The 25,526-nt window shown below is 51.2% G+C and overlaps 6 protein-coding genes across 6 annotated transcripts; 1 reads left to right on the forward strand and 5 right to left on the reverse strand.

The window, feature by feature from the left end:
* Positions 1-1,808: 1,808 nt before the first annotated feature.
* Positions 1,809-6,665, reverse strand: GT037_008680 (protein transport protein sec24; the record flags this gene model as incomplete). The annotated part of the gene is made up of 9 exons (XM_038933727.1): positions 1,809-2,002; positions 2,056-2,186; positions 2,234-3,588; positions 3,641-4,632; positions 5,205-5,550; positions 5,597-5,722; positions 5,771-6,173; positions 6,358-6,395; positions 6,474-6,665. The coding sequence occupies 9 exons, from the start codon at positions 6,663-6,665 to the stop codon at positions 1,809-1,811; spliced, it is 3,777 nt and encodes a 1,258-aa protein (XP_038783692.1).
* Positions 6,666-9,096: 2,431 nt separating this feature from the next.
* Positions 9,097-11,582, forward strand: GT037_008681 (catalase-domain-containing protein; the record flags this gene model as incomplete). Its single annotated transcript, XM_038933728.1, has 6 exons — positions 9,097-9,357; positions 9,414-9,663; positions 9,719-9,823; positions 9,885-10,379; positions 10,429-10,529; positions 10,590-11,582. 6 exons carry the CDS (start codon positions 9,097-9,099, stop codon positions 11,580-11,582), a joined length of 2,205 nt encoding a protein of 734 aa, XP_038783693.1.
* A 224-nt stretch (positions 11,583-11,806) lies between these two features.
* Positions 11,807-15,151, reverse strand: GT037_008682 (60s ribosomal protein l19; the record flags this gene model as incomplete). The annotated part of the gene is made up of 4 exons (XM_038933729.1): positions 11,807-12,069; positions 12,121-13,600; positions 13,646-15,040; positions 15,095-15,151. The coding sequence occupies 4 exons, from the start codon at positions 15,149-15,151 to the stop codon at positions 11,807-11,809; spliced, it is 3,195 nt and encodes a 1,064-aa protein (XP_038783694.1).
* Positions 15,152-15,646: 495 nt separating this feature from the next.
* Positions 15,647-19,062, reverse strand: GT037_008683 (uncharacterized protein; the record flags this gene model as incomplete). Its single annotated transcript, XM_038933730.1, has 7 exons — positions 15,647-15,811; positions 15,865-16,466; positions 16,524-16,749; positions 16,805-17,324; positions 17,682-17,735; positions 18,349-18,961; positions 19,020-19,062. 7 exons carry the CDS (start codon positions 19,060-19,062, stop codon positions 15,647-15,649), a joined length of 2,223 nt encoding a protein of 740 aa, XP_038783695.1.
* Positions 19,063-19,679: 617 nt separating this feature from the next.
* Positions 19,680-21,240, reverse strand: GT037_008684 (mfs general substrate transporter; the record flags this gene model as incomplete). The annotated part of the gene is made up of 2 exons (XM_038933731.1): positions 19,680-20,855; positions 20,911-21,240. 2 exons carry the CDS (start codon positions 21,238-21,240, stop codon positions 19,680-19,682), a joined length of 1,506 nt encoding a protein of 501 aa, XP_038783696.1.
* Positions 21,241-23,408: 2,168 nt separating this feature from the next.
* GT037_008685 (dit2 protein) lies at positions 23,409-24,993 on the reverse strand (the record flags this gene model as incomplete). Its single annotated transcript, XM_038933732.1, has 2 exons — positions 23,409-24,684; positions 24,752-24,993. 2 exons carry the CDS (start codon positions 24,991-24,993, stop codon positions 23,409-23,411), a joined length of 1,518 nt encoding a protein of 505 aa, XP_038783697.1.
* Positions 24,994-25,526: the final 533 nt, after the last annotated feature.

The raw sequence follows: 25,526 nt of genomic DNA on the forward strand, positions 1-25,526 counted from the left end.
CCAGACATGATGAAGCGGTGCAGCTCAGCCCCAGAGCATGCTCGTCCGCCTGTCAGACCATCCACAGTATCATCTGCGAGCCCTGATGAGCAGCACCTGTCTGCAGTCAAGTTATCGGTCATGGGTGCAGAACACGGTGCCATGTCCCACGGCGGGGCTCTCTGGATACCACTGTCTGTTTCCGGTCGCTAACAACGGCCATAGCACATGCTTGCAGCGATGGCTCGCCAGAACCTGACTACTTGGCCTAGGTCGTGCGTTGTGGCCGGGACCTGAGCATGCGCAAGTTGATTATTGATGACGAAACACCTACCAACGCCCACTGCCGCGTTTCACGTGCTATCAGAGAAATCGGGGTCATGTTGGCTGACCATGGCATCGCAACGTCGGCGCCGCTGGCCGGTCCTCAGAGGCAAGTTGCGCGCGCTGGACAAGATCATCATAAGCAGGCCGGCATGGCGTCTGCCTCGAGACAAAGCTGACACTGCCATGCCGAAGCAATTGGTTGACGCGGATAGGCGCTGCAAGCTAGCAGCGTGGGCGAGCGCCGATGCAAGGGGACTCGACCAGGTCCACAGAAAAGTGTTGTACCTTTGTACCTTGCCGAAGCGAAAGACTAGCATCCGTGGTTCTGCCGGACTTCAGCGACTCAAATTTTGCGTCTTGCAGCGCAAACGGCGCCAGAAGCTATTGAACGAGGCGGTCAGCGAACATGGTCTGTCCCATGGCGTTGGGCTATAGGCGGTGCGTGACAGTTGTTTGCCATCACAGTCCATAGCTCGGAAACGCTGACAGAAAGCGAAGGACCCAGTGGCCCGACTAGTTCCTGGCAAGCAAAATATGATTCGGTGGAACATGACGGACGCACGCGGGATGATACCATGGATCGTGGATATCGTGGTCATCTGCACTTCTTTGCGTGGTCCGTACCATACTTTGCTCGTCTCGTATACTCGCACTACCAGGATTACACTTCTGGTGCCTAGATGAGACGCAGCATCGCTATTGACACGTTGCTTAGGTGCCTATCCACACGAGGAGCGTGCGTTACCTCGAAAGAAAATACTTGTCTTCCATATTGCTGCAGCTGGTAGCATGGTGAAACACATAGTGTACATGCGAAGCGCAGTGTCCAGAATAGTAGCTTTACCGAACTATGCGGGCTTGTATTAGCGGGCGGACCAGATGTCTGGAAGCATGCGCCGCCAGCAGCGGTGGCGATGGCGATGGCGGCACTGGTGTTGAGGGGTCATTACTCGCGTTCAATCGCGAGCTAACGATGGGTACCTGCCACCAGCAGCCAGGACGGACCGTGATAGCCCGTGCGCTAGTACCGAGGTACGTCCTATCGATTACGAATAGCAGCAGTCGTCCGAGCTGTATACACCAGGAGTTGACCTGGAGTGGATTGCGACCTTCAGGTTCACATTCACCCCTCGCCAATACTCGCACGGCAGCCTAGCGCTATGTTCCATCGCCATGCAATTCATGCCGTGTAGCAATGACGGGCAGCACCCTCGCCGCACGAATCGTAGTACGAGCACTGAGCCGAGGCGATAAAGAACGATATGATGAAAGCTGGTATCACATTGCACTGTTATATAAGTCATGAACTCGCTTGGTGCGACTCCCAGTCACGAACCTACCGCCCCAAACAATGATGATTTCTTCTTCGTATCTTACGCCAATGCTGCGGAATCAACTCGCTCAATCCACACCGCCTAAACAACACGTGCCCACATACGTAGTCGGTGCTTACTGCACAACCTAAGTGAGACGTCAGTGTTGTCTCCGAGTACGCAGCTGACTCATTGGTATACCTTTTCCCGGAGTTTGCTGATCCACTGAACAATACTCTCTCCTTGGTCTGCCCGGTCTTCGACGAGTAGTGTCTGCGCCCATAGCTTGAGGCTTGGGTCGCCATCTTCCTTGATGATATACAGGGTAGGCAGAGTGATAGAACCCACGCCCTTCGACTTGTGATCCCTCGACTTCTCCACAACTATCTCATGTCAGCACTTTGAACGGTCTACACCATCAGTAAAAATGGCTTACCGGCTCGAACTCGTTCCGAGTATTCATTGTCAAGGAGAGGCAATGAAGCCTTGCCCTGCTTCAGTTGTGTACGGTCTTCGACGCCAAACACATCGTTCAGGAGTGCTGGAACAGCATCGCGGCCGATCCATCTAGCTACGTTAGTCTGCATCAACAGCGGATGTGCATATGCACTTACAAGAATTGGTTGACACCGTCGTCCAGGAGGTACAAGCCGTACGGGACGATAGCTGCACTAGAGAGGTTCAATGCGGGTGGCATTGTAATCTGACCAGTAGTAGGCTCCGGTACACCAGCGTCATCAGGCATGTCGTGAAGAGAGTAGAAAGATGGGTAGATGTACTGTGTAAGCAGTCGCAGTGGTAGTGTAGAAAGGAGATCGAGAGCAGCTGATCGAAGATCGCTTGGAATCTGAGCGCTCTTACGAAGACCAACGTTCTTGATAAGACCAAGGAACAATATGGGGAGAGCGCGCAGATTTTGTGGTAGCTGCAGACCACCACCGCCCATACTTCCACCTGCCAACTCCTTCCTGTAGGTTGACAGAATCTCAATGACCTTGGCCTGCAATGCGTCTCGCGCCGCATCAAGACCACTCGATAATGCTCGCTCAACCGCCTTATGACTGAAATAGGTGGTGATCGCTTGTGCGTCTGCTGAAGCGTAGACCGATGCTAGACTCTCAGTTGTTGGCACCGCAAGAGTCAAAACTCTGATACGACGCTGGCCACTTGAAGTAGTATGAAGCACAGCAGCCTGTAGACAGGCGAATGGCTTGGAGATTGTCTCGTCAATAGCGACTTCGATTACAACAGCTTGGTCTCTGGGGTATGCTGGGAAGGCACAGAGATCAGACGAGCGGTTGAAGAAGTTTCCGTAGAATGCGGACATTCTCAACCCGGTGGTAGCACGCACACGGAGCACAGCCTCTAGACCAATCTCAGCAGATAAGTAGTCAGCCAACTCAGTTGCAATCTTGACAACATCCTCTTGTCTTGCAGCATTCCATCCTGGGTAGAAGTATGTCTGACCGGCGGTGAATCGCGGAAGGTTGCTTAGGGTTGCGACATCCTGGTACTGTGAGGAGAACAGGAACATGTCCACTGAAACCTGGTTCTTGGAGCATTCTACGGCGAACGACTTGTACCAGTTGTTTGCAGGCTGCAACAAACTGCCTTCTTTGCCGGTTCCCAATAATGATTTGTCTTCTCGGGGGCTCAATGCTGCATGGCCAACATTGGGCAGAGATGCGGCAATGACGGTCAACTTTCCACCAAGCGGGGAAATGAGCTTATGTGCGGATCGGAGAGCTGAGCCTAGCGCAAATCCAGGGACGTGTGTGTTCTGGAACATGGTCGGAAGGCGGTCAAGGAAGGTCTCAATGTTGTTGCGGCATTGGCTGAGGCTGACCAGAAGGTCCGAGGGCATGGGAAGGTAGGGCTCATCTAGATCGGAAACCACGAGTTGTTGGGGTTCATTAGATTCGCTGTTGTCTGGAGGGATACCAAAGAAATGTAGCCCATTATCGACGGCCTATTCCGAGTCAGTATACAGGTGACTTGTGTTGTTTGTACCCAAAACTTACCATGAATCCGATGCGTGTCCGACCGTCTGCATTTGGTATCCGGCCGAGGGACTCCTTGATGACCCTGGAGACGACAGCGAGAAGTCCGCTGTTCACTGCTCCCTGGGTACAGTCCAGGAGAATGTAGTAGCACAGAGGCTGTGGAGGGCGGACCATGTATTCCTGGGGTGCAACGAACTCGGTCACTGCATAGTTCAGCTCGGGTCTCTGCCAGCGGTCGACGCTCTTCTGCTGTGCTGCATCCCAATCGAATGCTTGGGGAACATCGTTGGTCAGGTTGCACATGTTGCACCTCCACCTGTGTCCATGGTCTAGGAACGAGACAAACGGATTAATGTAGGCGCGGCATCGTCGACAACGGCTAATGACCTGATCGTGTACTACTGGCACAGGGTCCTCTGAGTCGTGCAGACTAGCATACGGGCTTATGATGAGCGCGAATGGAAGTTTGCTCTTCTTGAGCAGCGAGTGGTTGGTGGGGATAGTGTTGAGCGTACATCGCAGGTATTTACTCGACTCGTTCGCGAACTCGGAGGGGGTGGCTGCGGCGTTGGAGGGCAGGTTGATCGGAGGAGGAGGGTTGTATAGTTCCGAGACGTGGAAGGGCTGCGCGATGAGGTCCGAGGGGAACAGTTGGTTCTGCTGAGTAGCTGCGGCGGGCTGCTGAACTTGAGGGGCTGCTTGTCCTTGGCCTATGTTCATCTGCCCGAACTGCTGGTTGAGGGCATTCGGATCTTGAGGCATAGGCTGTCCATAGCCCTGGGCTGGCGCTCCGTAGCCGGGGGTGGGGGCGCCAAACCCAGGAGAGGGAGCGCCATAGGCAGGTGATGGTGCACCGTATGAGGGCGCTGGAGCTCCATAGCCAGGTACTACTGGTGGGGGGACTCCTGCTCCTTGGGCGGCCTCTTGTGTATTCGCGCCGAATTGGTATCCTGTTCCCGCTGCGTAGCGATCTCTCTTCTTGCGGTCCGCCATGGCTACAGCAGCGGAGACTGTGAGTGGAAGAGGTGGGGAGTAGTGGTGGAGAAATTGGCGGTGTTCGTGGGCTTGCGCGTGAATTTAGAGATGAGGTAGAGCTCCATGTGTCTTCTTGGGGAACGGCACATTCCGCGCTAAGAGTCCCCGCCAAAACGTGTGCACGGACAACTCTAGGGTTGAGGTGGGACCTACATCGGCCGCCCTTGGGTCTCTACTACATTTCCATCCCTACTTCCAGGCGCCCGTCTATACCATATCCTTGTTTTACCCATGTGCATACTGGATATGCCTTAGACACTACCGGAAAACCCGCGGGCATACGTGGCGTTGCAGAAGCATGTCTTGCTACGGGAAAGAATACAATAATCAAGAGACGTATCAAATCATTAGTACACATGGACGCAACAAAGATTCCTAGAAAGATGCCCAGACACCACCGCGTTCCACTTTCAAGCCACGTTGGAGACTTCCTGTCTAGGAACCTCCTGCTGCTGCCTTTCCACTCTATCCGCTTCCTCCAAGGGGTAAGGAGCTGAACCCGCCTTGTCATACTGCACGCCTACGGGACTCTCGCTTCGTACCGTACTCTCGTACGTAGTAGACTCTGGAACGGGGACTCCACTTGTTTCTCCCGCTCCAACTCCTGACACGGGGGCTCCCGGCATTGCACCCACTCCGAGGTTGCCTGCATTCGAATGGATAGGCTCAACATCCAACTGGTAATGGCGAAGATCGTCTTCTGCGTCGGTGAGTACCTGGCGTGCTGCTTCTACCTCTGCGAACGGAGGGTGTACATCGCCGGGGACGATGGGGGTGTCGTCGACAAGGTTCAAGAGACGACGAGCGTGCTTGGCTAGGATGATTTGCTTCTCAGCACGTTCGATAGTGGCTGCGAAGTGGTGGTCGTATGCCTCCTTGAACTTCTGACGAGTCTGAAATGGTCAGCGGGTGATAACAGTCTTCGTGGAGCTGCTGTACAATGTTGCTGAGTTGCGCTTCGGCAACCAGGCTTTGTGCCTCCGCGCGCACAAGCTCCTGTTCGAGCTGGACAATCTTAGTACTCTGAGGTTCTTTGTATTTCAACTTGGCGATCTCATCCGACACCTGTTGTCTGGTTAGTATGAAGTCGCTGGCTAGAGCGAGAGGCCATACCTTGGTTTTGTGGTCTCGGCTCGGCTGCACTGAGCTTTCTGTGTTGCGAATCTGCTTCAAGACACCTCGGTATTCCTCCAAGGCTTGTGCATAGATATCCTCTTGCTCGGCAATCTCTGCGAGCAGCACTCCGAGCTTATCTGAAATCTCCGAGATCGTCTCGTCCTCTGTGGCCTCACCCCATTCCGAGAGCTGCTGAGCAATGCCGACCCGTTCACGTGCCGCAGCCTCGTAGGCGCCAATCGCATGGTTTTCAGATTTGATGATCTTGAACAGTTTCTTCGAAAGCTCCGGCTGCTGCGTACCTCTAAGGGAAGCCATCGTGAAACGGTGCTTGGGCGCGGACTTTTCCCCACTGCCGCTACCGCCGCCCTTCTTCGAGCGGACTGAGAGTGACCGATTCCTGGAATTTCAAGAAGTGATTAGCGAATATTTGGGGTTATGCGCGCGAAATCCTTGCTTAGCAAGAGAATGTGCAAGACATTACAACACCATCGTTCGACTACTGAAGTGGAAGACAATAAGAGTGAGACAAGAGTGGTGCGCATTGTGATATCGTACGGTAAACGACTCGTGGAATGACTTACATCGTGAGGGTAACTGTCGCTTTGGTTTTTATGTGAGTCTACAGCCGTGAGTTGTTAGCACTGCTAGGTTATGCGCCGGAAGAGCAGGCGTGTCGCGACGCGATCTGTGTGTTGACATAGAGCCATGTGGGAATATACCTTTCTGTGGGTATAGCAAGACCGATTGCGAAGTTTCTAGGATTAACGTATCGGGCGGTAAACAGCTGCTGCTTGAGTTTTAGGAAGCGGGGGTCAGCCTGGGGAAGTCGTACAAGACCCGGTGATGTCATAGGCGTGGCCCGGAAGCTGCGCATCGCGAACATTGGCATCTACAGCTAGTCACACAGCCATCACTGCCGAGGCATCCGTCTTCTATTGTCAAACTATAACCACTAATGTCAAAGTTCCATGTGATGAAGACTCGAACTCTCCTTCGTCTCTATGATCCTATGCGCCTTCCATCTCTATCGTGCTCATTCGACCGGACTGCATACCCGCAACCTATTGTACGAGCCTAGGCCATGTAACACCTTCAACTCCGCGACTGTCAAAGCAGGTGTAACAAGAGAAAGCTTCTGAGATGCTATGGTCTGTGATACAGTCCTAATCCTTAGTATTCTAGCTCCAACAAGATCATCACACCACAACCTAGTAGTCCCTCTGCCTCGTTAACAAGATCCAATGTGCTGCCACGCCTCGAAACCACAAAGCCTATATTTAACGAGCTTTGCTGCACAAGGCCTATAGATGTTGCGATATTGTCAACACTACTAGTCAGTAGCGTTGGTGCATATCTCGTTTCTGGGTAACCGCATAGGATACTCATTGGTAAGCCCACTTTCTTATGCAGTATACATGGACGCTTGAAGTGTGGCCGTCAGTCGGAGGTTCTGTAAGGTGCTTCTGGCTTAATGTTCGCGCTCGTCATTGCGAACGAAACTCATACTGAATACCTCCAGGCTCACTCACGGGCGTAGTTGTTGGCTTGTTGCAATGTCATGTAAGTACGCGATTCGAAAGAGCACAGCCATTTGACATATCTCAGAAAGATGTATCATACTCGATTTCTCAAGCTGCGATAGAAAAGGCTGTATAGATCCACAGTACCGGAACGCGCACTTGCTTCACTCTGTGTCAGCCACATCTAAACAAGTAGCACATATGCGCGCTTGTATCCAAACGGCAGGACATTGTTGTGGGCAACTCGCCTTGACACACGTGGAGGTGGCCAAGTGTGATATGTCTAAAGAAAAACACTTGGCTTTCCAAGGGCGCTTCGCATCTTATCTTGTCAGTACGACCTTCGCGCTGCGTCAGGGGTGATCCTCAAGGAACGATCCAGACTGCGACGAGGATGTCCAGTGTCACCTAAGATGACCATCCTTTTGTTCCTTTATGCACTTATGGGTGCCCTTATCGACCATCCTCCGCGGACCCAATCTGTTTTACCTACAGCTACCATCTCACTCCCCATCAGCTGGTTAGATGCTCACCGCTAAAGCTAATCCATGGGTATGATCAGCGTCTGTTGTGCCCTCACGCATTCTTGATCCATCACAGCCTAACAGCTATTGTACATTTGTGGCCTCACGAAACGAAACAGCATGGTCCATGTAACCACATGGGTCCTTAGGGTCAGGCTGGAATACTACAACATTCAGGCGCGACAAGCTCCTTTCGAGCTATGCGCTGACTGCCGGTACCCAGCCCCTAACTTAGCCATGCAATGTGCAGCCAACGAACGCTTTGCATATAGCAGGCTACTATTCTTTGCGCTATTCAGGCTTACCTGGTAGCGTTGTTAACAGTTGGAGACTTGGCGAAATGGCCGGTTTCGACTTACCAATCACGCCAATCCGGGGGCGGCTGGACCATGAGCATTTCATAAGCACCGAGAAAAGATCAACTTCGGGAGCGGGACCCTGGAGAAGTGAACAGTGCCAAGCCGGCTGCCGCGTCATTATCGGATGTTCCTGTGTCCAACGGCGCATTTTGGCCTATCCGTGGATCAGAACGCAACGATCTCAGCACAGCACAGTGCAGGAATGCATTTGGCAACAAGCTGTTGAAGATGCCGAGAAATTACTGCTCAACTCGACAACCTCACCCGGATTCCAAGGATTAGTCCCGCTTTTTTTCTTGGCTAAGTGGCACGGTGACCTGACGTGACTATCATCATCAACGAAGAGATCGCAACTGCTATTCTATTAGCGAGTCAATCCCACCTAAAAAGCTGGCAGTCTAGTCTCGCGGCTTGAGTCTTCGGCTGTTGAACCACCAGGATCACAAACACGCTGATCAATCTGAGGAAAACTCGGCGTGATACCGGCGTAACGATGTACGGCAGTCGACGAGATCGAGAAATCACGCCCATCTTCATCACATCCTGCCTGCAAGGCGGCGTTCTGCCCAGTTGTGGAATTACGCGTGCATCATGTATATGCAGGTCAACGTCCCAGCCTCTAAATCCTTGGCATCCATACAAGTGCCTCGAATAGACTCGCCGTAAGTGGGTACCGTTAATCCGGGAATTTCCCAAACGCGCGATGATCGTTCGCTTTGTCCAATACAAGTCGTGCTATTCGATAATTCAGGACTGTGGAGCGATGATGTCTAAACTAGCATCCATGTCGAGATGTGCACGCTACAAGGTCGTACCGCTCTGTTGCCGTTGCTGTTGACGTTGTGAGGCGGTATAAATCCACAGCTGTCCGCTCTCTCCTATAGCTCACGTCTTCCAGAATCTCTCTTTACTTCAAGATGGTGCGAGTTCAGATCCTGACGGCAGCCACTGCCTTGCTGCATATTGCTCAGGCAGGATGCCCTTACATGGATGGCGACGCTGTCGTTCGCCGAGATGACAATGCTGCGTCGACTGAAGATTTCATGGTCCGCTACGAGGTTGATGACAGCGATGTGTACATGACAAACCCGGTCGGTGGTCCGATCGAGGAGCAAGAGAGTCTCTCAGCTGGCGAGCGTGGTCCAACACTTTTGGAGGACCAAGCCTTCCGAAGAAAGGTGAGTTCTGGGAAGACAATACTGATGAGATTTCAACTAACCTCATACCTTTACAGATCATGCATTTCGACCACGAGCGCGTTCCGGAGCGTGCTGTTCACGCAAGGGGAGCCGGAGCCCACGGCACCTTTGTATCTTATGGCGATTACTCAAACATCACTGGCGCATCTTTCTTGGGCTCGTCAGGGAAAGAGACGCCGATCTTTATGCGATTCTCCACTGTTGCCGGATCAAGAGGCAGTGCCGACACAGTGCGAGATGTGCATGGATTTGCTGTTAGGTGGTACACTGACGAGGGAAACTTCGGTACGTTACGAGTTCTTGTTGTTCGAGTTCTCCTGCTAACCATACCTGTTGATAGATATTGTTGGAAACAACATTCCGGTCTTCTTCATCCAAGATGCAATTAAATTCCCCGATCTGATCCATGCCGTTAAACCAAAACCAGATTCTGAGATCCCACAAGGTATGTTGTGACTGTACGAATTGCATGTGAAACGTGAACTAATGTGTTGGCTTCTCTACAGCGGCCACTGCGCATGACTCCGCTTGGGACTTCTTTTCCCAACAGCCCAGTTCCATGCACACACTTCTGTGGGCAATGTCAGGACACGGTACCATCAGGTCTTACAGGCATACCGATGGGTGGGGAGTTCATACCTTTCGCTTCGTGACCGACCAAGGCAAATCCAAGCTCGTAAAGTTTCGCTTCAGGTCGCTCCAAGGAAAAGCTTCTTTGCTGTGGGAAGAAGCGCAATTGACCGCAGGCATGAACGCCGATTTCCACCGCCAAGATCTGTTCGACAGTATCCAGCAAGGATTTTTCCCAGAGTGGGTGTTCGAGGCTCAAATTATGGAAGAAGAGGATCAGCTTCGATTTGGCTTCGATCTTCTAGATCCTACCAAGATTGTACCTGAGGATATCGTGCCCTTCACTCCGCTCGGAAAGTTGACCTTGAACCGGAACCCACGCAACTACTTTGCTGAGACAGAGCAAATCATGTTCCAGCCTGGACACTTAGGTATTATGACTGTGCAACATGCAGAATAGGCATATGCTAACCCTTATAGTTCGTGGAATTGATCTGACGGAAGACCCTTTGCTTCAAGGAAGAATGTTCTCTTACCTTGATACGCAGCTGAACCGCAATATGGGTGGCCCTAACTTTGAGGTTCGTTTTGATTCTACGAAATGAATGTGAGACAAAGACTAACTTTGATCCCCACATCAGCAAATTCCTATCAACCAGCCTCGCGTACCTGTGCACAACAACGAAAGGGATGGCGCTGGCCAGATGTACATACCTCTCAACACAGCAGCCTACTCTCCAAACACGTTGAACGAAGGATCTCCGCGACAGGCAAACCAAACTAACGGACGTGGCTTCTTCACAGCCCCAAGCCGCTCCACAAGTGGAAAGATTGTCCGATCTGTGTCCAGCACATTCGCAGATGTCTGGAGCCAACCTCGCCTGTTCTTCAACTCGCTTTTGCCCGTCGAGCAACAATTCGTAGTCAACGCCATGAGATTCGAGACCTCGCAGCTGAAAAGCGACATTGTCAAGAACAACGTGCTTATCCAGCTCAACCGCATCTCTCACGACATCGCCGTAAGGGTGGCAGAAGCGCTGGGTATGACCGCGCCGGAGGCAGATGACACTTACTACCATGACAACAAGACTATTGGAGTTAGCGCTTCTGGTGAGCCATTGCTCAAGCTGGACGGCCTAAAGGTCGGCTACCTTACTACTGCATCCTCATCTGGCGAAAACACACAGGCCATGAAGTCAGCTCTTGCTGACCTCAAGGTTGGAATGACTGTTGTAGCCGAGCATCTTGGTAGCGATATCGACCAAACCTACTCGGCTACATCCGCCATCCAGTTTGATGCTATCATCGTCGATGGTAGCGCAGAGAGCCTCTTCGCACCCGCCGCCAGCCTGGCCAACTCCAACTCAACTGCTTCGCCCCGCAACGCGACCAGCAGCGCCCGTTCGACTCTCTACCCTGCCGGTCGCCCACTCCAGATTCTCCAAGATGGATACCGCTTCGGTAAGCCCATCGCCCTGCTCGGTTCCAGCAACAATACTGCTTTCAGCGCGGCCGCCATCGAAGCATCTACTCCCGGTGTCTACAGTTCAAGCGACATGTCCACAGTCGTAGACCAGCTATCTGAGGGTCTTCGCACATTCAAGTTTTTGGACAGATACCCCCTCGATAATTAGAGGAATTGTGTAGTTTGCCAAGGCGTGTTTTTAACGTAACATTTCGGTTTGTTCGTGTATCAGGTACTCAAAGGAAGCGCATTTTTAGTGTATATACCAGTAGCTTACACAATGACATACTTTGAACACACTATTGTTGAGCGAACCAGTTTTGCTTGGTAGCAAAGAGCGTAAGAAATGTAGCCAAGCAGTGTAGAGTCATCACTTCTGTGCATTGCGTGTATCTACTGTAGTTTCAGATCCTCCTCACTCAGCACACCGTATAGCTTTTCAATCTCCTGCCCAATAATATTGAGATCATGCGCGAGCTGCCCAGTCACCAGCGCATACGCATACAATAACTCGTAGTCTTCATCGTTGGCGATGACCTTGCCCAGTCCGCTCTGTCGGAACTCAAAGACCTTTGCTAACAATCGATCGCGCGTGTGTTCGACATTGGGCAGTACATCGTTGAGTGGATAAGCTAGCTTCATTGAAGAAGCCATGACTATACCGTGTTAGTAGGTGCGCTTCGTACAGCTTGATGGATGTTACTTACCCGAAAACAAATGACTGATGCGCCAACTCAGGTCCATCCATTCTTTTTTGGTATACCTCAAAGCCTCTTTCTCACCTTCGGATGCCTTCAAGTCTTTCAGAATCACGACGTTCATAGCATGGAAACTATCCAATATACGACTAGTCGCGCCTAGAATGATCTTGAAGCTTTTGTCCGGGAAAGGGCCCTTGAGCTCAAATTCGGCGGCAGCTGATGCACGCAGTGTGTCCAGATGAGATAGATATCGACGAAGCTCGAGTTCTTCGCGTTCGGACATGTACGAGTACGTTCGACTTGAGTTCTCGTTGGACTCAAGTAAGGTCTTCAGAGGGCCGCGCTTCCAAATCAACCCCATCTTGAGCCATAGCAAAGATGTGCCCTTCTTGACTTTGCGACGTGCTGAGATGGGCCAGATGACCCTCGTCACAATGATGCCCCATAGACAACCAGCCATCACAGCGACGACACGATGAAGCACAATCTCCCATATCTCAGGCGAGATACCGCCCTCGTCGTCGTCGTCTTCCTCGTCTTTGACAGACAGCGAGTATGCGTAGAGTGCAGAAAGGTTGTAAGTCAACAGGATGAAGCGACCCATAGGCCCTTTGCCCTTGCCCACAATGATGTAAAAGCAGAACAGAGAGATGAGCCAACCGAAGAATCCCAGAACGAAAGCATGGTCATCAGCTGCAATCCATGCGGCGATGGCAAGTACAGCCCCAAGACATGTGCCAGCAAAACGTTGGAAACCAGTGGTGTTGGAGGCACCGATAGTCATCGAACAAACCAACATGTACGACAACAGGCCCCACTCTCCACGCCAATGACCGTAGAATCCCCGGGTCGATTGGATGAATGACCACATGGCGTAGAGGACTGCGCCTATTCCAACCTTGACAGCGAATTTCAGGTCGTCTCTCCTAAAGACGGCCAATGAAGTCCAAATGCGGTATGACAGCGGCTGTTCATTCTCTGACTTGTATGGATCGCCTCGCGTCGACTTCCGGTAGATGGGGTTATGAATTTCGTGCGAGCCTCCAGGTGTTTGGGCTTCTGTTTCATCAACAAGACTGGACTCTTCCGAGCCATCTCCGGATGTAATCTTGTTGCGCCCACGTTGCCAGAATTTTAGCCAATTGTAGGTTCTTTGTCGCGGGTAGCGATTGACGTTTCCTTTTAGCTCTTCAAGAATATCAAGAAACGTGACCATATCTTCGGCGAAATCCAACAACGACGAACTGAAGTACCCACAACTTGCGGCAACCTCTTCAAAGTCGGCTGCGACCGCTGCGGAGCTTGCCCTGGTTGGTATCTTGTTCTTGTAGACAGCCGAAAGAGCTTCTCGCCGTGCATTTGAAAACAGTGCTTTCGCGTCGACTAGACTGTGACGAAAGTGTTCGTTGATAGCCATGTTGTACTCGGGACCGGGTCCGAAAGGTAATTCAGAGAGGACTTCGCGTAATGTGTATGCTAAAGATTTCTACTGAGATTAGCACACGCAGCAGACTGGACTTTCTGAGCATACCATTGGTGGCCCCAATTGAGCAATAAACACAGAGAACATGTCAGCAGGAGTAAGGTTCGACTGCAAAAGATTTGTGACTTGGCCAGACTTCTTCTTGGTCGGAGTAGACTCATCGTCGGATCCAGCTGCTGAGGGGTATGCGGATGCTTCAGCAGAACTCTCAGGCAGCTCATCAATGGAGGCGAGGATGCTAGTGCGCCTCTCGGTATGGCTGAGACTGGGAGATATTTGCGGCGGACTTAGTGACATGGTATGCTCGGAAAATATTGACGAGGTAACGGTTCCGTTGGCAGGTATAGGCTGATGCGAGGCTCCATTTGGTTCCGACTCTGACTGGGCCAACAATGTAAACTGAGTCTCAGCAGCACTCCGCAGTCCTCCGCAGCTCTGCATTAGCTTTTCCAAACATTTAACAAGCTTGGCATTGATCTTGTACTCTTGCTCAGTACCTAGAGCGTAGTGTTCAAACTTTGCTTCTCCCAAGTTCTTTACAAGAGTCTTGAATGTGGACTGGCTCTTCTTGGAGGCTTCGACATAAGAATCGCTTTTGAGGTCTGATTCGGCACCGGAGAGGAAGCTGAGGGTGATGCCGTTGAGCATCTCGGCCATAGCATCGGTCGACTTTATGAAAGTGTCGCGGAATTGGTTGCGCGCCGACTTTGGTTGCACAAGAAGCGACACTAGGGCTGAGGCGGAACAGCCCAGAATTATCATCTTCAAGACTTGCCAAACCTTGACGTAGGAGAACTTGGCCGCCTGGACAGCGCCCTCCTTGGTCAGGATGGTGATGAGGGCGAGTGAAGTCAGGGAGCAAGCCACGTTGACGAGCGGATTGCCGAGCTTTTGTTTTGTCCATCCAACCAGTCCCAGGCCTCCTCCACAGAAGACAACGAGCACTATGACATGGCCTAGTACTAACAGGTCATGGTTTCCAAAGTATGCAGACACGGCCATGCTGGAAAAGGAGACCAAGGCGGCATACATGAAAGCGGCAAAGGCCAAGATGACTGCCTCGATCATGCTGCCGGCTGAGCGGGCTGGATGGAAGTAGACAGTAATGGTGGCGACTATGTGCTTTCCATCGTTCTTGCCCAGCAGTCCTGCAATGGCTGGGACGAAGGTGGCCAGGGACCCGAGAACATAAGCCAGCGAGCATTTGAATATGCCGATTCCAGTATCACTTGCCGCATACGCGTAGGCCTGTCGACACTTGTTTCGGACTATGACTCTGGCGAGTTGGACTCTTCCCATGTCCCGGTGCCGCTGTTCATGGTATTGGCCCGGCGCAAGCAGAAACTCGGAGGATTCGGAGGGTCGGTGCTGGGATCGCCGCAGAGTAAAGGCTTTCTTGACGCGTTCGCCCGTCTTGGGTTGGACCATGGTCGCGCTGCGTAGCTGTATATCATGGTGAGCTCATTGCCTGCATGAATGCCCGGAGACGCGACTTACACTGGGCCGCAGGAAGCGGCGCTCAGCCGGGGTTTGTGGGGGCGTTTCGTTGGCCATGGTGCACGTGGTAGCCCGTTGGATTCTGATCAGGACCTAGGACATGGCGATACAAGACTGTGAGCGTTGCGCTGCAGAGGCGCGCCTTGCGTTGTTGGACGTGAACCCTGCAGATGCCCAGATACAACGGCACATGCGCTAACCGCCAAAGCCACCCGCATGCCACATGGCGTCGGTGCTTACATACTCTACTACCCGCGTGTCCGGAGCATCATGACCATGGCGTTCGTGCTTGCCATCATCCCTTCCGCAGTGTCATACGGGTGTGACGGAGAACGCGCATCGCGAGGGTTGTGGTTGGGTTGCACTTGCCGAGGTGAAGACTAGCGGCTTCTTCATACGAATTGGTCATCACGAGCGGTACCATGAACCTCGACATCGCTTCTTGACTGTCTCCTATTCCAGACGACTAGCATATCCATGACCCCATCTACCATTGATTCAAACCTCACAAATCCCACGTTCCAAGAACCCTATGTTTGACGCCTTCCCCGTCTATACCGTCTGCGCCAGCCGTCGAACCATGAAGCCGTCGAGAAACGCCAGACTGGCATCAAGACTTGGATCCAGTAACGACTTGCCAGCTGTCATAGGCATCCGTTCAGGTGCAGGCTGAGATAGATAGGCTTTCGATCTCGTACGATGCGCTGCCCGGAACAACTGCACCTTGCATCAGTATTGTCCGAGTCCAAGTTTCGACGTGAAATACTTACTCTCAGCCGTCTCAGGATCTCCTCAAAACTCCGCACTATTTCCACGATATTCTTGTCGTGAATGTCTGCCTGGCCGATTGATCGACGAAATGAGTGTTTTCTGAAAGCATAGCATACTTCTCTCTGCCTCTTTGGCAAGTTCCTTTCCATGTCTCTTGGCGCAAGATATTGATCAATTCCCAAAAACGCATCTAGCGCCTGGAAGAGCAGTACCTGATTACCGCTAAGCCCATCAAACGTCTCCCACTTGTCTGTTACCTTGTCGTAATGACCAATGCCCCACGCCTGGAAGCCCTGCACCTTTGACAGCCAGACAGAATGTGCAATCATCTTATCATGCACATTGTCCATGTAGGTGCCGAGTACAAGTCGCATCTGCGATGCAATATTTGCAACATGGACGGCGCAAGCTGCCTTGTCACCACGCATGAAGGTAATGATCGATTGTGCCATATCGTAGTAGACGGGCACACTGAAGACTTCGAGGTCGTAGAAGATGCGGAAGAAAGTCTCTTCGCTACATGTCACTTGCAGCTCCATTCCTGTGTTGATCCTGTGTATGTAGGTGCCCCTACGATCGAAATTGAGCAAAACGTTGCTTGCTAGACGGTTCAGTCAGCTTTGTTGTAGCAAGGAACTTATAGAACTAGACAACGTACTATTGTTCCCTGCGTCAGACGCACAACCGAAGTGTCTCTGCATTGCGATCCAAGGTTCAACCAACTCGATAGGCAAGTCAACTTCTCTCTCCCGTTGGGCGACTTTGACGATGGGTATGGTGGCCCATCTATACGCATGTCGGCTGACGGCAACACAGCAGTAAAAGGCATTGTACGTCTCGCGGGTAAAGTCAATCCAACATCCCGCATCAGTTGCTTGGAAAAGCTAACAGCTTCGTTAGCACGTTAGCCATCTGTATAACCATTGCTGCTCTCCTTACCTTTGCAACTTCGACGAGATCAACGCGATCACGGAGTAGATCGCGGAATCGCTGTCGGAAATTCTCTATACGTAAGATGTTGACTTCTTCATCTAGAGAAGGGGTCGCCTGGGGAAGGAGGGGTGCGAGTTCCAGATATATCTCTTTGTACGGCTGTAGAGGCGTAGGCCAGGTCGTATGTGCGTGATTGGTGTTCGGTGGCCAAGAATTTGCCCCGTCTTTCTGAATCATATCACTCAATAGCTCTGCTATCTCATGGTGTTCCGCCAATGCTATGATCTTTTGGACCGTACGTTCTTTCTCGTCGTTTGGACTGGGTTGATGTATCAGTGCAACCACGGCTCCACAGTCGATGCGTCTGAACCATGCCATAGCTAGGGTGTAGAGACTGCCGACCCTGTGGAGACTGGATGGGAGGCACCAAGCCAAGGGCTTCGGTGCGCGACTCAAGAACGACAATTGGAAGAGTACAACTGCAGTGAACAGAGCACTGCCCAAGACAAGTGTGAGAAGCTCCATCCTGTGGTGTTGATTTTAGGTATTTGGAAGAAGTTGAATGATAAAGTATTAGGTATAGATGATCCGATGGGGCTGGTTGTAGTTGTAGATAAGAGATCTGTACAGAGGGAAGTCCCTTTATAGGGATGCGGCAGCCTCAAGAATTGCGAACGCAGTAGCAAGCCCGTAATAGTGAATGTCTCACCCTGGATGTCTTCGCCGATTTCATTAGGACGCTCCGAGCGCCAACGACACTTCCAACGCTTGGTCACTTATAATTCAATCTAGCTTGGCCCTTCAATATTCTGGCAACTATTACTTCCTGTGGTTCTAACAGCCCCTTGCTATCGATACTGCGTCTGTCCGCAACCCTTGATACTTTACACCTACAGTCACGTAGCAGTTCTCGCCTAGAAGGAGTAGACCCCTTGCGCTTCAAGCGTTCATAAGTACGTTCCATGCGACAAAGGTAGACATTCATAACAACCAACGAATAGCTGACGCGAAGTAGGGTTCTTTCCGTAAACCCGCTTATGCCCGGTGTAGCTGCCAAAACACCGAGCAAGTAGACTAGTCAGATCTGCCTGGGAGGTAACGTAGTCGTGTTTAATAAATAAGTATTTGAAATCAGTTGATTGCAGCCAGAGACAGGTCTTAGTGGTTGAGATTCAGATTGTTGCCCTTGTGAAGGTGGAAGTGTTCACCGGTGCTTGGAGTTCGTAACACCATACAAAGTGACCAAATGTGTCAGTACATCACGAACTTCAGATCGCAAATAATCAGCTGATTTTGGTGCTACGGGAGGCCCGCTCCGCGATAGGCGGGAGTCAAGCTTTCTGACGCCATCTGACGGATGTCAGATACCACCATGCCTAGGGATGCGCCACTTTGTGTATCGTGTTCTCGAAAATGGATAGAAGGTGTTCAGAAGCTTGGAGCTAAATGAAAGTCGCCGATCTACTATGGCGTGTCGAGATGGCGTGGTGGTATTAGGAATGTGAATGTATTGGATCTACTAAGAGGTGATCGGATACCGAGCTGCTTACAGGTTACCTTCCTGTCTCTTCAATCGCTCGAACAACTGTACAAAGGCAGCCGGATCCTGTGCTCCGCCGACTTCGTACATGCCGTTTATGGTAAAATTGGGAACGCCAGTGATTTGTTGTCGACGCGCCTGCTGCACTTCCTTATCAACCTCAGGGCCTCCCTTGCCTGCCTCCAACCAATCCTTGATCTCTTTCTCATTCAGCCCAGCTCTGACACCTGCCTCGGTTAAGATCTCTTGGGTAGTAATATCCTTCTCATTTTCGAAGTATGCAGCGAAGAGCTCCTCGATCACTCGGGTCTGCATTTGCGGACCCTTGGTTTTTCCAAGTTGTATGAGCCGGTGCGAATCGCGTGTGTTTCCAGTCTTGCCGCCGTATTTGAAGTTGATTCCCTCCTCTTTGCCAATCTGTGAGAGGCGCTCTTGCATCATTGCTGTGCGCTCTTTGCCAAATTTCGACTCGTACAGTTGTTGCTTGTCGGCGCTCTTTGGCGCATCGGGGTTCAAGTAAAAGGGGAACCAGTTGGTATCGAAAGTGTCTGTGGAATCAGGGTGCTTCTCCTTGTAGGCCGCGATACCCTTTTCCAAGCGCTTCTTGCCTACATAGCACCATGCTATAAATTGGTTAGTGCCAAATACCCATTTACTGGATGCTTTTTCATGGGGACTTACGGCACACCGTGTCGCTTACAATGTCGACCTTGAAGTTGGTCATTTTGCGTAGACTTGCTCTGAACGCCACGATGTAGGTGTGCGAGATCGATTTCACTGATGGAGTGATGTCATAGTCGCCAGGTTACATGCTCTTTATACCGAAGCTGATGGCGAGTTTTGCTGACAAATTAGGCGGAAGAGGTTGGAGTCGCGGCGACCGGCCAAACTCGCCCTTACAGTATAGTATATAGTAAATTCCGCAGCTGTTCCAGAAAGTCATCTCCATTTCTTCTATCGCGTACCCGCTCGATTATCAATTCGCCTTGCAGGCACATGCGACCCCGGTATGCTGACCCGCTACAAGGTGCCGAGGTCGTCGTTAGGGGGACGTGGGGTAGCTTTGGTGATGCTCACCCCCCCACCCCCCCGAAGCTTCCTCGTTCTCAAACCAACTGTTTCGTGCTTACAATAGCATCAAAAAAAAACACCTGCAGAACAATTTATACGATAGTCTCGACGTTGAGTTGAATTATGCGTTGTTCAATAAGTGTCATGCTAATATAGAAAGCCAAATGTCTACCAACGCCACGCTATGCCAAAAGACAAGTTGTCGCTCGTAGTCGTCAGACAGATACGAGAAGTTTAATCCAAACCGAAAGCATGTTGTCAGGCAGCTACTCACTTATTCAGCTGCTGCTCTCTTTTCAATGCCTCGCGGAACTTTGCGCCACGGACCAGGATCAGAAGAACTCCTGGTATGCAGAGGAGGTCCAGAATTCCTAAGCCGGTGAACGCCCATCCCCAGCCCAATGCGTCCAGGATGCTACCCATGATCGCCGCGCAGATCGCTGCAGCGACATTGCGAAGAAATCCTCCTAATGCCACTAGACTGGCAGTCTGAGCGGGATCACACTCAGTCTGGAATGAAGTGCTAGTGACGAAGACGACGGAAACACCAACTGCTGCGAGAGCTGAACTGAACAGACCAACTGCTGGGAGCACGTGATTATGTGCGAACCAACCGAACATGATTTTTCCAGCCGCTGCGATAAGAAATCCGGGTATCTGGATGGCGATTCTCCGCTCAGGTGCAACCTTGCCATCAGGACTGTTCGAGATGGCCCTCTTGCGCATATAGTCAGAAAGTCGACCTACGAGGATCGAAGCAACGAACATCGCAATACCGGGACAAAGGAAGCCATACCCAACCTCGGCAGTTGTCCAGTTGTACCCTTCCTGCCAAATGGTGGGGAAGGATATGTACATGCCATATAGACCGGCAAACTGGAAGGCACCATTGAAAGAGACAATCAAGTGAGGAGGATACTTGAGAAGGTGCATAAATTTTCGAAACGATGGTCGGGGAGCTTTCGGGACTTTCATGTCCGTACATGGTTTTGTCCGGAACTTTGGTATCGAAAACCACGGCTGGTGCGCAAGGGCTGTGCCGTTACCCACCAGTGACCGCAAGGTTTCTGGCATGCAGAATACGATTGCAAGGTATACTGGAAGACTGGCGAGCGAGAGGAAGCCAAAGACCCATCGCCATCTGGTCTCGGTTGCGAACTGACCGCCTATAAGTGGACCAAGGATGGGGCCAAGTTGAGGTCCCATGAGAAACCATGCTAAGGCGGATGCACGTCTGGCAGGCTCTGTAATATCGGCTACTGTACCGGCTCCAACCGAGAAGACGATACATGATCCGAATGCCTGGAAGATACGGAGAAAGTATAGGAGAGCGATGTGTGCTGGCAGCAAAGCCAGTAATGTGTTGGCAATAAGAAAACTGCCGAGTCCGACCATGTACACCGTTTTCCTTCCGCCGACGTCAGAAGCTGCCGCACCGAAGAGAGGCTGTGGATTGTTAGTTTTACGCTCTAGTACACCGGAAGGAATGACTTGCAGCAACAGCGAACACCACCATGTACATTGAAACTGTACCATTGACCGCGGTTTCTGATGTTTCGAAGATCTTTTGAAACAGCTTCAGAGACGGCAGGTAGACCGCTCCGCACAGCGGTCCAAAGAAGCCTGCCGCTGTAACTACACCCAGAATAAACCTTCTGCGATTGACTGAGAAGGCCGAATATGGTGGAGGAGGTGGAGGAGGAGCAGAATCGCTCGTTAATGACTGCTCAGATTCATCGATGGCATGTGGTGAAGGGTAGTCATCGCTGTCGAAGCTTTCACGACATCGATCGTAATGATGGGCCTTCTCGAAGTCGATTGGAGAACGCATGGCAGAAAGCAGTATCGGTGTGATATGATAGATGATACACAGTGAGCCTTTTTGAGATCAAAGGACACGATAAGACTGATATGTATGAAAGAGACACTAGCATCGCCGTGTGTTCGGAGCGTCCTACGTGCCGACTATGCACTGCGTAAGACTGCACAACTCAAGGCCTTGTTCTGGGCACGGTTGTGTTCTGCTTTACAGGCAATAGCACAGCCCTACCCTCCTTCGCGACCAATGGGAGGACATCCTGATACAAAGGCGTATTTTCGTCTCGGCTGCGGTCAGCTCCTGCGAGAGGAACGCTTTGGCGCATCCCGCGCCACTTTGTGTATCGCCAAGCGACCCGCTATTCTAGTCACAGGGATTACCAGCCGCAGAATTGGCTGGGAAAAGCACTGTCGGTGTTGGATATGCGGGACGGATTGACGAATACATCGGCCAGCTCTCGTCCAAAAACTACGTCTTGCTTGAAGCTCAACACTTCTTACTGCATTACGTGGTTTGCACAGATGTGGCGGCCCGTTACAACTGGCTCAGAGGACAAACATTCAAAACCTAGATATGCAGCCGTCTGTGCATAGCAATCCGAAGCAGCATACTAGCATTACCCATGAACCGTGCACTGTCTGGATATTTTGTTTGATACAACACCGTCAGCAAAATAGGTCTATTTCACTAGCGCCTGTCGTCTAGCACTGCGAACCCGAAGAGCTGGGGGACGCGTGAGGCTGAATTGCTTAGCGCCACACTAAGCTGGATAAGTTTGTCCTGAATACTCCGCCTTGTAGACGATTCGCTGAGGGTTGACTACAATCTTCCCCGCATCACCGCGCCTTGGAAGTGTTTCAAGGCGTTGCTGAGATGGATCCAGCTACCAGAGAGGTTATCATGAGTCACCCAAAGCTGGACGGAAGAGCACAACAGGGTTGCGTCTTTCTTACGAAGCTGTGACAAATGCATATGCATCAAATACTGTCTATCTAGGATTTGAATTACTACAGCATCAGATCGAAGATTGATACAATCAGTTCGAACCAGATCTCAGTTCCGATAGGCGTTGAGTCTACAGTAGACATGCGACCCCTCACCAACACCTAGGGGCCATTTGAGGAGAGTTTGACGCTCCATCTCTACCAATCACGATTCTTTCAGCTCTGCTTTGGGCATTCAACTACTGAGTTTCCTTTTGTGCTACATCTATTTTCGATTTTGCGGTTGACAACCTGCAGCTAACGGCATCGCCGAAGCCTGATTCACGAGGTGCACTTGACAGACTCAACAACTGACCGACTCGAGTGCTGTAGTCGTTCGATATCGCAGTGAGAAGGTATATCGTGCTCTTTCGCACATGTGATTACGAAGCACAAACTTCGCCGAGTGGGTAGAATCCTGGTTGCTTATCCGTTTCTGCAAAAATCATAACCTCTCTCAACACGACAACGGAGGAATCCACCGTAAGCAAGTCACGTTTTCAGCACGCCTGATTGCGGCATGGTAAAATCGCATCTGGCGTATCGTTGCGCCGAGATTGCACTTTCTTACTATCTGTCCCCACCCTTCCCGCTTGGGTATACTATGTTTATTGCAAATCTCCACATCACAATACGTCCAAGCCAAAAGTCAGTCGAAGGATTTATGACACGTTGGATCCAATCCACTCTAAAGCTTGGTGTAAGCCTTATTTTCTGTGGTATTTGCGGTAGTACTGGGATGTGCGGGACAACTGTAGCATGAGCTTTCGCCAGGCGTCCCATAGCCGCCTGGTGCATCCCCTGCCCTTTGCTACCCGCTACAGGGTTGCAATCCTTTGCACAGTCACATCGTCTTGGACCCCACGTCAAACACGCTTGGTAAACGGTGATCTGCAGAGGGCATGGTCAATCCAATTGAGCAAGCATAACCTGTGAAGTCAGTATACAGTGCAGGCGCTCGAAATTCTGAAATTTTGAAGATGAAATGTATAGATTGAGCATGTAAAACACTTATCGATGCTGTTGCACGACAATCAGCTCACCCTCATGGGAAGGGTTTCTAATGTTTGGACAGTGGAATAAGATAGTTGGGATATTAAGACCCAGAATCAATAAACATTTCATCTAACACAAGACACATATCCAGAAACTCCGATCGCTATGCACACATATGCAAACCTATTGTACCCAATACTTTCACTTCTCCGTCAACTTCTCAAACTTCAATTTCAAGCCTCGGGGATACAATGGCCCAGCAGGTGTCATCCTACCGTCCCAAGTCTCATCTACCCTCCATCTGCACCTCCTCACCAATTCTGCCAGAGTAATTCTCAGCTGCTGCATCGCAAACTTCTGCCCCAAACAGGCTCTTCTTCCACCATGGAAGCTGATGAAAGAGCCCTTGGAGTTAGCGCGACGGTATAGGTGGTTGATCTCCTCGTTCGTGGTACCCCAGCGCTGCGGCTTGAAGTCCTCGGCATCATCGCCCCAGAACCCAATATCGCGATTTGTGGAGTATGCGTTGTAACCCATGTAGACACCAGAGGGTACAGGTACCTTGTTGCCAAGTACGACAGATGTTGTTGTGCGGCGATTGATAAGCTGTGAGATCGGAGGAAACATGCGTAGAGATTCGTAGAGGACTGAGGTGAGGAGTGGCAGGTCGTGGAGATCGGTATAGGACGGCTCGTAGTCTACATGTGAATCGACAGGGAAGAGGGTTGAGATCTCTTTGCGAACCGCTTCTTGAACTGATGTATGCGTGCCGAGCAGATACATAAGGGACATGAGCGCGAGTTGAGGGTTTTCATGGCCTGCTAAGAAGGTGCTGACGAGGTTGTCGTCGAGATCCTTATCGCTGAGTATACCTTCGCGATGCGAGCCAAGCAGCCTACAAGCAACGTTCCTGTTGTCATTCTCATTACAGACGTGTTGGGAATGTCCCTTGGATATGGCAGTGCGGAGAGTGCCGCGGAACTGCTTGCTGAGCACGCGACCGAGCTTCCGAACTTCCAATGGTAAGTAGTCGAGGAATGGAAAGTTCATGAAGATAGGCTGAAAAATGATTGGCTTGATCTTCATCTGAATCATATGTAATGGTGCGTCCACATGCTGCAGCGTCTCAAAGCTTGAGCTATACAACACTTCTGAAAGATTGGCAAGCGCATACCGGTGAAGAAGTGAGTATATTGGGATGCCGTTGCCGCCAGCAGTCTTTGAGTCGTCCAGAAACATGTTCGTGAGTATCCTGGAGTTCTTCCAGATTTGTTCCGAGTCCTGGTCAGCTTGTAGAGCGGGTTTGATGACTCTTTGGTAGAGTCTCCATTTCTCGCCATGGGCGCTGATGATGTTCTCGCCCGTGTACTCGGCGAGCACACTGTGCGGAATCTTGACTTGATTTCCAGACTTGGCATAGGTGTCCTCATGCTTGAACATCTCCGCAATGTACGCGGGTTTGGTAACTAATATGTTCCTACAATTCGACATGTGAAGTTAGTGTGTGTGTGTCGCAAATGTGTTAGGTACATTGGCGAACTGACCATTGTCCACCAAAGAATAACTTGACCGCACCATATCTAGCCAGAGGTTCTTTGAGATATTGTCGGTATAGCTCAGCTTGGTCAACATCCTTGAAAAGCGGTAGAAGACCATAATAGAATGGTATGGTTGGTATGTTCTTCGGAAAATTACGAGGTGGTGTAAAAAGGTAGACAAAGAATGAGAACACACCGAAGACGATGGCGAAAGCGGCGATAAACACCAGCGAAAGAGACGAAACCATGATGCACAGTTGCTACAACTCTGATAGTACTGACGACGACTGTTTAGCCAAAGCATATATGGAACTAGCCGCCATGCGAGAAGGATCTCAGCCCCATCTCGGTAAGTTGGGGGCGGTGTCTCTAAGCGAAAGCTGAAGCGAGATAGGCTGGCGCGCATACCCTGCACGCCAGCTCCATGTACCTACTTTTAGAAAATAACGAGTTTTGGCTGGTAACGTTCGGATCCTGTTATAACACCTGGGTGGAAACAACCGTTTTCGTTGTGGGGCTGACAGGGGCGGAGATCCTTCCACCCAGGTTATGCTGCCAAGCAGTGCATACGCCTGTCGTGGGATCATGATAGCTCTGCTACGACCACCTGTCTAGACCTGTTGTTGCATGATGGCTCGCTGAATCCTGCCGTATGACGGACGTCTGTGCAAGACAACTCGCCGTTTACTTGCAGAGTTGCTTCAGCTAGCCTCAGGCAGCTGCGGATGCCAAGTTACCTAGTTATGCATCCCGGCTGGCAGCAGCATGCCATTTGTCCCAC

This window comes from Alternaria burnsii (genome assembly GCF_013036055.1).
Source record: "Alternaria burnsii strain CBS107.38 chromosome Unknown 744, whole genome shotgun sequence".
Lineage (NCBI taxonomy): Eukaryota > Fungi > Ascomycota > Dothideomycetes > Pleosporales > Pleosporaceae > Alternaria > Alternaria burnsii.